Here is a 12,071-nt window from a genome sequence, read left to right as displayed (position 1 = left end):
TATCTTCATCATCGGATCTCCTATATCTCTTAAACATCATCCAATTTTCCGCATAATTATCCCCACCACCTCCTCCCGGCCCGAGAGGCGAAGGAGCAAAACAGGAACAAATAAGACGATTACTTTCTGGCACATAATGTGTTGTTTTCTAAGGCCAATTAGCCTGAGCGTACTTACAGACACCGTGAATGGAGGCAACGGTGCAAACACGACGGTTATTTACACACAGAGCGCGGCCACATTGTGTGTAAACCCCGTGTATTTCATGTGAGAATAATGACTCGTGTACGTCTGTTCAGGTACGTGCATGTACAAAAATGTTTACACATGTACCTACATATACGTCTAGACACAAACGCACGTAGTCATATATACGTGTACACACACACACACACACACACACACACACACACACACACACACACACACACACACACACACACACACACACACACACACACACACACACACACACACACACACACACACACACACACACACACACACACACACACACACACACACACACACACACACACACACACACACACACACACTTCTTTTGTAAAAATATTTGTCCTGGGGCTTGAATTTACCTCACACCCTCTGCACTAATTCTTTCTTAATTGTTGTTTGATATGTTTACGTTAGGCCTTCAGTGTCATATTTCTTGACATTCTTTCTCATTTCTAAAAAGAGAAAGGGGAGGTAGATACATGGAGTGTTTGGAGAGGAAGAGAGAGAGAAAGAGGGGCGGGAGGAATGAGAGAGAGAAAAAAATGAGAAAGAAGGAAACAGTGAAAGAGCGAAAGAGAGAAAGGGAATGAGAGCGAGAGAGAGCGAGATGAGGTTCGTGTGTGTGTGTGTGTGTGTGTGTGAGAGAGAGAGAGAGAGAGAGAAGGGTGCAGTGAAAGTAAAAGGACAAGAACAGATAGATGCGAGAATAAAGATTAATTATACACATAAAGAAATACGATTAATAGGACAAAAATAAAGAAAGAAAAAAGTAGGATAGAATATTTTCCTTACTATGGAAGGTTTCAATAACATTCATGAATCCCCAGTATATTCATTGTTCTTGCCATGTTGGTAACCATGATAGAGACTAACAACATAATGATGATGGTGATGATAATGGTAATGATAATGATAATATTAATATTGACTAGAAGCACTCAGAGAACGCATACCTCCACCAAGGCAATAGGGTCACTGATGCTGTAAAAATATTCACACTTGAAGAATTACATTAAAATCGCATTTTTCTCAAGTACACCGGTAACGTTCGTGTTTCCCTATCCCGCAATGTTAATGAATCCTTTAAAAAATAAGATGAGCTAAGACACACCCGGTAAAAAAATCATAAAAAAATGTAATCTTGACTTTTTGAGTTATCCTGCTAACCAATAAACAAACCAACGCCAAGATACCGCTGGTAAAAAAGAAAAAAAAATCCTAGAAATCTGTTCATAACTTTTTGCGTTATCCTGCGCAGGATCCGGATCTGGTAAAAAAAAAATAATAATAATAAAAAAATAATCATAAATAAATAAATAATATCTGTTAATAAATCTCTGTTATCCTACTAACCAACAAACTAACCAACACTGCCAAAAAACAACCTACTTGGCGGAGGTAATAATCATAACAATCAAGACAATGATAATGTCATAGTAATGATTATAATAATAACAATCATAACGATGTTAATAGGAAGGATAATGATAATGACAGTGAGAAACAGTGCCAGTAATAATCATAATGATGAAGATAGAACTAATAAAAACATCAAATGCACGACCATCAAGAACAGTGATAATAGCAATGATGATTAGGATGTTCGTATAATGTCATATTAATCAAAATAACATAGCATGTAAAATGAGAATAAATAAAAATAAAAATAAAAAATAAATGTAATATTAGAACGGATACTAAGATTACCGATATAATTTCGTAATACTACTTCCAATTAAACCAATAATAACGAAAATAATAATGATGAATCTATTACACTACTTCTAGGAATATATTAAAAGGAATATGGCATTTTTAAAATCATTAATGTTATACAACATCATTACTTTAATGGTGAAGCATATGATAGCATAATAACACGAATGTATATGTTAAAAATAAGAAAACAACAATAATTATAACGACAGTGAAAAGAAGAAAGAAAAAAATCGAGATTAAAACAGACACTCGCACCCGCAAAAAATCCTAATGTGTAAAAAAAAAAAAAAAAACTATGTTAAACAACACTCAAATTTCACGAAACATTGAGCATAAAAAGCGAGAGATAAACTTTAGGAGATCCTAAAGTTTCCCCCGCGTATGAAACGATCATGAGGGAATCCACAGCCACGTGTAAATGGAGACTATCACATATTCTTTATCACAACATTATTAAACCCATCCCATCCGGGACACTGGACATCAAAGCTAAAAAATGCCGAGTTATATCCTCGCTTAACTCCAGCTAACACCCGGTTAATTGCGTTAAAAGTTTTCGCCGAATGGCCCCCCCTCCCCCTTTTTTTTCTCTCTCTCTCTCTTTTTTTGCCCATTTTCCTTCCCCTTTTTTGGGTCTTTGAGGGGAGGAATTTTGTGATATATTGCCACTTTAACCCAGCATTCATATGAGACATAAACCTTGAAGCGGGTGGCCTGAAATGGTGTGTTAAAGGCGAAACTCCGTCGTGTTACTCTTTAGGCAAAGCTCAATTTTAAGAAAATGGCCGCCGTTATTGCTGCGTAAAACAGTTGCTTAGGATTTCTTAGGGCCGCTTTTTGTTATTATTTTTCTAAGTGTTGTAAAGGCGTGCTCTTGTGTTGTTGTTTTTTTGATAGATGGGTAAATAGAGAGCGATAAAGACTGAAAGACTGAAAGAGAGATAGGTTGGTATGCAGAGTGAGAGAGAGAGAGAGAGAGAGAGAGAGAGAGAGAGAGAGAGAGAGAGAGAGAGAGAGAGAGACAGAGAGACAGACAGAGAGACAGAGAGAGAGAGAGACAGAGACAGACACAGACAGAGGCAGAGACAGAAAGACAGACAGACAAACAAAGAAGAAACAGAGATACAGACTGACAGAAATACAAAGAAAAAAACAGATACAAACCAACAGAAATACAAAGAAAAGAAGAGAGATCGGGCAAGAGAAAGAAAAAAAGGAACGCGAGGATACGGAAATTCGCCCTTAAAGGAATGTCCCGGAAGCCATTTTATTCCGGCCAAAGAACAGGCGAGAAATGTATCACCAATCTTCGGTCTCAGGCATTCTTGCGATATTGCAAATTCAGGACCGCGCTCGTGTCTGGCGAAGAGGAACCGCCGCCGAGACAGGGCTGAGGGGGGGGGGGGGGGAGAATTACGCCAGGCGCCGAAGCCAAATTTCTTGACGACAGAAAGGATATTAGAAAACTGATGGTAATTGTAGTAGCGTGGTGTAGAGCCGTGATATATGATGGTGTATAAGGATGAATTTAACTATAAAAGACTATTGGTTTGAATACAAATTATGGCTTATCTGTTTTATAATTGTAAATGACTCGGATATCACAGCTGGAAATCGTGTTTCTTTAGGAGGAACTTTCATAATATTTAATTCAAAAACGACAAAAAGAAAAAAAATGCGCTCTGAAATATCAAATTCTTGGGAAAAAAAAATAGTATCATATCGTTACATCTACCTGGTTTCAGGTATCAATATCCTTCCCAGAAACCAACGAAAACCACGACCTTAAAACCAGGAAGAAAGAAAAATCCCAATAACAAGCAGAAGGAAAACCTCGACAAGCAATTTTTCTCTCCCTCTACCCTCACCCAAGAGGCAAAAGGTCGTGTGCCCTCCTCGTGTCTTCTCCATAATGAACACGGGATATATGTTAGGTCAGCCCGCGTCTGATATACCACGGCATACCACAGGAAAAAAAAAAGAAAGAAGATCCACCACCAGACACTTGGCGAATGCATGGGAGAAGCGTCGACGTCGAGGGCAGGTTGCAAGAGCTTCAATCCGAGGGAAAATGACTCTCTCCGTCGAAGCTCTCTTGGGGTCTGGCGGAGAGAATTCCCTCGGTGTTGTGCTCGCTGAAGTTCGATTGCTGGCCGGATAAAAGAAATCTTATTGTTATTATCATTATCATTATTATTATTATTTTTTTGTTATGTGTATTTTTGTTTATTTAAAGTTTATTTGTATGCTTGTGTTTATTTTTGTTTATGTTTTTCTTTATGTTTATGTTTATGTTTCTTTATATTTATGTTTGTTTGTTTATGTTTCTTTATATTTATGTTTGTTTGTTTATGTTTATGTTTGTTTATTGTATCTTTGTTTATCTTTATCTTTATCTATTTATTCATTGATTTATTTATTTTGTCTGACTCCTCCCTCTCTCCCCATTTCTGAATTTCCTATTTTCGCTAATGTCTCCTCGGTTATGTACAGTGCGAAGGAAATTCTTGTTATTCGCTCGGACTGGACTGGCCATGCTTACACTCAGTCTCTCTCCTTCCTCATTTATTCTTATCATACTTCCTGCTTTTCTTCCTTAAACATGCTTGTTGAGGAAGGCCGAAGAGAAGAAGAGGAGGACCGAAGAGAGAAGAGGAGGACCGAAAAGAAGAAGAGGAAGGCCGAAAAGAATTTTTGTTCTCTTTCTTATCTCTCCTTCCCCCTTTCCAAATCCGTCTGTCTCCTCATCATCATCACTGTTTATCATAGTTTTTATCTTTCGCTTTCGCCCTACTCCTCCTCTTCCGATTTTATCATCATTTATCCTTTCCTTTTGCTCTCCACCTCTTCTCCCTTTTTTATTATGTTTTATCCTCCCCTTTCGTAACATTCCTGTTCTTCTTTTCTTTTCTCATTTCTCTATTCTTGCCCCTCCCTGTCAGTCTTCCTCCACCTCCTTTCCTCCTTCCTTATTCCTCATTCTCTCTTTTCACATTCTCCTTTCCTCTTCCTTAATTCCTATTCAACATCTTTCTCACGATAGCCCCTCCTAGTCCTCAATTTTCCTCCTCCCATTTCTCATTCTTTTACTCGCACCTCTCCCCTTCCTCATTCCTCTCTTCCCCTTCCTCACTTTTCCCCTCCCCTCCTATTCCCGACCTCTTCTCTTTTTCCTCGCTTCTTCTTTCCGTTCTTCCTTCTCATTCCTCATCACCCTCTCCTTCCTTTCCTCACTCCTTCTCCCCTTTCCATTTTTTTCTCATTCCTCCTCACCCTCTTATCTCTTCCTAGCTCCTTTTCCTTCCTTTTCTCAAGCCTCCTCCCCCTTCTCACTCCTCTTTCCGTTCCTTCTTCTTCCTCCTTGCCTTTGATTTTCCTCCACTCCTGCCTGACCAATCTTCCTCTCCTTCCTCATTCACCTTCCTTTCCTTCCGATTCCGATTCCTCCTATCCTTCCTCATCATTCCTGCCTTCTTTCCCCTCTCCTTTCTCACTTCTCCTCGTCGACGTCCTCACTCCTCTCCTCCAAATTTCTATTCCACAGTCTTCTCCTTCCCCGTTCCTCATACCCCTTCCCTTTCCTTCTTCCTTCTCATCTTCCCCCGTTCCTCATACCTTCTCCTCCTCTTCCCTCCCCTCCCTCCTCCTCCCTCATCATATCTCCTCCTCCTCCACCCTCCCTCTTCCTCATCGCCCCCCCTTCTCATCCTCCCTCCCTTCCCTCCCTCCCCTCCCACCTCCTACTCCTCCCCCCTCCCACTTCCTCCTCCTCCTTCACTAACACCCCCTTTCTCTCCCTCTTCAGCTCCCAGACCCTAACGAGATTGCCGAGGTAACAGAATTACGAAAGTCTGCCAGTCTCGAAAGGCGATAATTCGACGACTAAACTTTCGCCGAGGTTCTTTTCCCGACGACACTTGTGAGTGGCGGTCGCGGCGGTTGCTTGCGATCGGCTAATCAATAACATTAAGCGAAGGGAGTTATTCGAGTTACCGGAGTGATTGCGGAGGCGAAGGTGCCTGGGGAGGAAGGAGGAAGGAGGCGGGAGGCAGATATCCGGAGGTTTTGTCATAGGCGATGGATGCGAGACCTCGAGAGCCTGGTTGTTAAGCGTGCATTCCAATGGGGTTGGCGATACGTTCACCCGAAAGCAGAATTTCGGATACGGAGGCTGACTGAAACACCGTGGGATAGGTTTGGAAAATGAGGATGAGTGTATCGAGTTTTAGGGACGTAATGAGTCTATCGAGGTACAGAGAGCTAGAGTAATGTTGGAGTCTGGATGAGGGAATAATGTTCAAGATACCTGCATGTTGACGTTTCACTTACACGGATTGGAATGATTTAATATCTATTTCAGCAACACGAGGTCTCCGCCGCAGTTGCTATTGTAGTGATGACTAGTCTATAGTTTCCAAAATAAAAACACATCTTATCTGACTCATGAAGAACATTAGAAGGCTCAATCTTAACTGCATGCTGACCCGTTATACGCATTTCTGTTCAGGTTTTTCGCCATTGTGCATCGCATTCACTAACCCATGAACCATGTTAAAGTTACGAAAACATGTTGACATTATTCTTTTCAGAAGCACAACAAAGTTTAAAGCTTCTCGGCAATACCATTGAATGTATCACAAAGCAACTTTGTTTACAATCAAACTGCTCAGTTATTTATGAAAAAAGTTGTTAGTATAAAAAAGGATTAAGTGACATGTTGCTAGCTCACTAATTTTCTGTTTTGTTAACTTTATTACTATCACTATTCTCATACATAGAAATAAAGATAACTTTGATTACAATTATAAGTGATATTACTCACAATGATATCTTTTATCACCATGTATTTTTCATTACAAATTTAACGTCCGTTCATCGCTCTGTTATCGTATATATCTTCTATATGCTTTTCTCTTTGTCAGGTCTTTTTTTGAAATCTGGATTATGAAATCTCTATTATTATATGAAACATGACAAAAAAATAATCATAATATTAACAAATATGACATTTATTTCATGCTTATAACACGGATAACTTTTTCATGGATTAACACCACACTTCTAAACGTCTATGATGTGCCTCAGTATTCCGAAATACGAACAATCCCTCATTCCGTAATTCATCCCTCACTGTATAATAGTGTTTAGACAGGAGAGTTATTACGCCTATACCTAACTACCCTCTTTCTCACGCCTGTCTGGTCATCAGAATAATCATCGAATATATCTTCCTCCTCTGTTAGATTTTTACTACTCTACTTACCTCGTATTTCCTTCCTTGGTACCTTCGTGTTAAGGTAAGTAGTTCTCCACTGTAAATAAGCAAGTTCTCTTAACACCAGATGATTTCGGTTTGCAGAGAGAAATTCCTTTCTGTATTAAAAGTTCTCTCTTAAGATAAGTATTTTCCTGTTCAAAACAAGTGGCTCTGCTTAACAGTACAGTGAGGTAACTTCCATGATTTGTAAGTGTGTATCTTTTATATCAATGGTCATACTTTATAGTAAATAGCTTCTCTTTATAGTATCATGTACTTCCTATTTTGATAAGTAATTTCATTTTGTAAAAGAATATTCCCTTTATAGCTTAATAAGCTTGGAGTTTTAGTAAGAAATTTTCATTACACTTTGAAACTCCCCGGTATATCAAATACCTTCCCTTAGTAGTTTCACAACTCCCCATTTTAGTGAGTACTTCTATTATGTATTCAGTAACTTCCTTATGGAGCAAGTACCAATATGAAATGATTCTCCTCTTTATTTGACACATATTTTCGAAAAAATACTCTGTTTATCTACGAGAGATACCAACTCATCTTTTTCCCTCTCTCTCTCGACCTATTTAAATCTTTCTTAAGAAATTTGCCTCATAATTCTGGCTTATACTCCTCCCACCGCTGCGGGACACGCCCACTTTAACCCCGCCCCTCCCATAGGAACGAGCCATCCCCCTCCCCCCTCCCCCCCGATCCGATTCCTATATATAATCACTCCCTTAACCCACTTTTAAATGCTGTTTCCCACCATCCTTTTCAAACACCCATTCAACTTTACTCTCTTAACCCATCCCTTCCCCCTCTTTATTGCTCTCCACGACCGCCAAGGGGACCTCTGAACCCCTGCCACGCTGCTCGCCCCGCCCTCAGAGACAGACCCCCCCCCCCCTTTCCATGAGACTTTCCTACTACCCCTACCCCCTCGGTAACAGACCCTCACTTTTTCTACCCTCTCGGAGAAAGAACCCCCACCCCAGACCCCACCCACACATGATCGCCCCTCCCCCCCCTCGGAAACAGAATCCCGCCAGCCCTATCAGACCCCCCGACAGGAGACCCCCGACAGGGTACCCTCGGCAAGAGGCCGGCTATTCTCACAGTTCGGGGGCCCCAGAATCTCATTATCGTGCAGACCTGTGTTATAGGACTCTCTAAAGGACAATTTCATTCTAGCAGAAAATTAGGGCCGTTACGAAAGGTGATTGCTGGGGGGGAAGGGAGGGAAGGGGGCGGTGGGGAGAGGGGGGGAGGGGGTAGGGGTCAGATAGTAGACAAGGAATCCTGTTTTCTTGGATTATAGGCCTACTAAGGTCATTCGTCCTTGTGTCTAAGTGCCATAACTGATGCGACTTCGCCGTCTTGAGGAGATATGTTGACGTTGTCTCAAGTTAATGTCCGTCTGCTTTATGAGGCGAAAGGCAAAGAAGAACGTTACGGGGTATGTTGCTCGTGCTCTTGTTATCATCGGGGAAATATCTTGGCGTGTTTCATACTGCATGTGCGTATTACACGTACTATATGCGCTTCGGTTTATATGCCGACGCGCATACTCTGTCTCGTAAAATTTCATTCTCTCTCTCTCGTTCTTTGTCTCCTTCTCCTCTCTCGTTTTTTATTATCTTCTACCTCTTCCTCCCCCAATACCTCCTCTCCCTCTCCCTCTCCCTTCCTCCCTCCCTCCCACCCTCTCCCTACCTCCTTCCCTCCCTCCCTCCCGACCTCTCCCTCTCTCTCTCTCTCTCTCTCTCTCACACACACACGCATGTTTGCATACCTTCATCCACACATTCTGCTACACATGTTATTCGTGTGCCCGTGTATGAAAATTCCACATTTTACATTTCATTTCATAAAGCGAGATAAGTGTTTAATTTCCCTTCGCTGTGGTGCACGTCACGCACCGTCTGACGAGAGCAATATAATCAAATATAACCCCCAAGCTATGTTTTATTTTCTCCCCGCCCCTTTTTCTCCCGACTCTTCGATGCACCAACTTCATCAAGCATACAAACAGCGACGGGCGTAAAAAGCCAATCTCTTTTGTTCTCCCGTACGAGTCCACCAAGAATCACATCCTCCCAGCGCACCCACAATATCTCTCTTCATATATGCAAAGAGCGGTTGAGATCGTTCCTCCGAGACGCTTGAATGGCTCCTTGGTTTGGGGTGAAGCCGGTGCACTCGCTCCTCAAAGCTTAGTGGGCGGGGATATCAGCGGTAGCATATACAGGGGAATCTATATTAATCATTCTCCTAAACCGGACGAATTTGCCGGTCGTGAATGATGGTGTAATCCCGTGAAATGGCATGCTGTTTGCGATGCTTTCATTGATTCGTTATATAAAGGAGTGGAAAATGAAAAGTACTCTCTCGAAGTATGGTCAGTTGCATATATATATATATATATATATATATATATATATATATATGTGTGTGTGTGTGTGTGTGTGTGTGTGTGTGTGTGTGTGTGTGTGTGTGTGTGTGTGTGTGTGTGTGTGTGTGTGTGTGTGTGTGTGTGTGTGTGTGTGTGTGTGTGCATATATCCTTAGATAGATAGATAGATAGATAGATAGATAGATAGATAGATAGATAGATAGATAGATAGATAGATAGATAGATAGATAGATAGATAGATAGATAGATAGATAGATAGATAGATAGATAGATAGATAGATAGATAGACAGACAGACAGACAGATAGATAGATATAGATGAATATACATGCACATATATGCTTATCTAATATAGTTAATTTTGACATATATAACCACGAAAATTAAAACAAATATCTATTAATCACGTCATACATAATGAACGATAAATCAAACTGTACATGGGACGCGTCATTATTTCCCGGTTGCAGCAAAACGTTTTCCGGGTTACCACATTTTCCCTCCTAATGAATGTTTGCAAGGGGAAAGGCCGGCTTCGGGGGGAGGAGAGGGCAGGGGTTTGAGGAATCTAATGAGATCATCTATTCACATGGTTTCATTCATACGAGGTGGCAGGCTGTACTAACAGTTCTGAAAGACTTCATGTACGGTAAAAGCAGGCCAGCACTCACATACATAAGTGCTTATACGAACTTCCAGTCATAATACACATAGACATGATGTGAATAGGTGTATGTGAGTGTGAGTGTGAGCGTGAGCGTAGGTGTAGGTGTGGTTGTGAGTGTTAGTGTGAGCGTGAGCGTAGGTGTAGGTGTGGTTGTGAGTGTTAGTGTGAGCGTGAGTGTGCGTGTGCGTGTGCGTGTGCGTGTGCGTGTGCGTGTGCGTGTGCGTGTGCGTGTGCGTGTGCGTGTGAGTGTGAGTGTGAGTGTGAGTGTGAGTGTGAGTGTGAGTGTGAGTGTGAGTGTGAGTGTGAGTATGAGTGTGAGTATGAGTGTGCGTGTGTGTGTGTGTGTGTGTAAACTCATATACACATCTTTTGCATTGAAATTGGCATAAAAATAAGATTTTGTATAAAGCATTTATTATTACCGATTGCACATTACAGAGATTCCTCATGTGTGTCTGCGTTATTGCTATTGTAGTAGATATTTTAGTTATCATTATTGCTACTCGTATAATAATTAAAATACCCATCAGCATTATAATCATTATTATCATAATGATGATGCTTATTATTATCATTACTACAATTTTGACCATTAAGGCTAGTATCATTAGAATTATACATATTTTATTATTACCTTCGTTTTTGGTCGCGTTAGTTAGTTAGTTTGTTAGTCGGTTAGCAGAATAACGTAAAAAAAAAAATGTTTGTGTGTTGGTTAGCAGGATAACGTAAAAAGTATAAAATAGTTTTATGATTTTTTTTTACCAGAGGTGCATGTCTTTATCCAGTTTATATGCCATTAAATTTTGGTGCTAATCCCAATCCAGAATCTTTCTAAAGGATTCATAAGCAGCGGGACTCCCACATAGGAAAACACGGACATTACCTGTGTATTTGAGAAAGAGATGATTTTAAGGTAATTCTCAAAGTGTGAATATTTTTATTGCATCAGTGACCCAATTGCCCTGCCGGAGGTATGCGCTCTCTGAATGCTTCTAGAAATTAGTAGTATTACAACTATCATTATCATCACTATCACCATCAATATTGAGGCTTTTGTTATCGGTATTGTAATTGTTATTATTGTTATTAATATCATCACAGTCGTCACATTTTCTTACTCTTGTTCTGCGTATCACATTTATATATATAATTTTTAAAGATTATCACATATAAATGCAAAACGAGCTAGCATTTTTCTACAGTGACTATGACTACTAAAAAGATATCAGAATTGTGATTTTCAACCGTAATTAATATTCACTAGCATTAAAGAAGTATAAAGGTTTTTTTCTAACTCTAATTACAAAGGCGATATTTCAATTATAGTTCTATTCATGTTTTATGTGCATTAATATTTTTATTCTGTTTCCGAGAGAAATTAGTTGATGCATATAAAATAAAATGGATAAGAAATATTTGTATACGTGTGTATATGTACATACAGACATAGAGATAGACATATATACATACACACACACACATTATATAATATATATATATATATATATATATATATATATATATATATATATATATATATATATATATATATATATACCAATATATGTATATAGCTATACATGTTTATACACATACATGTATTAACCTATACATGTTTATACACATACATGTATATACCTATACATGTTTATACACATACATGTATATACCTATACATGTTTATGCACATACATGTATATACCTATACATGTTTATACACATACATGTATATACCTATACATGTTTATACACATACATGTATATACCTATACATGTT

At 39.6% G+C, this 12,071-nt stretch overlaps 1 protein-coding gene across 1 annotated transcript in view; it reads left to right on the top strand.

Moving 5' to 3' along the window:
* Positions 1–11,160, top strand: part of LOC138859360 (uncharacterized transmembrane protein DDB_G0289901-like) — a 27,113-nt gene extending 15,953 nt beyond the window's left edge. Inside the window, exons 4-6 of the mRNA XM_070114173.1 lie at positions 8,284–8,429; positions 10,354–10,425; positions 11,119–11,160. Of these exons, the coding sequence (XP_069970274.1) occupies positions 8,284–8,429; positions 10,354–10,425; positions 11,119–11,160 (260 nt within the window). The remainder of the gene's footprint in view (positions 1–8,283; positions 8,430–10,353; positions 10,426–11,118) is intronic.
* Positions 11,161–12,071: the final 911 nt, after the last annotated feature.

The sequence above is a fragment of the Penaeus vannamei genome, chromosome 35, assembly GCF_042767895.1.
Source record: "Penaeus vannamei isolate JL-2024 chromosome 35, ASM4276789v1, whole genome shotgun sequence".
Taxonomy (NCBI): domain Eukaryota; kingdom Metazoa; phylum Arthropoda; class Malacostraca; order Decapoda; family Penaeidae; genus Penaeus; species Penaeus vannamei.
Note: the sequence above shows the minus strand (reverse complement) of the source record. Positions and strands in the feature narration are given on the sequence as shown.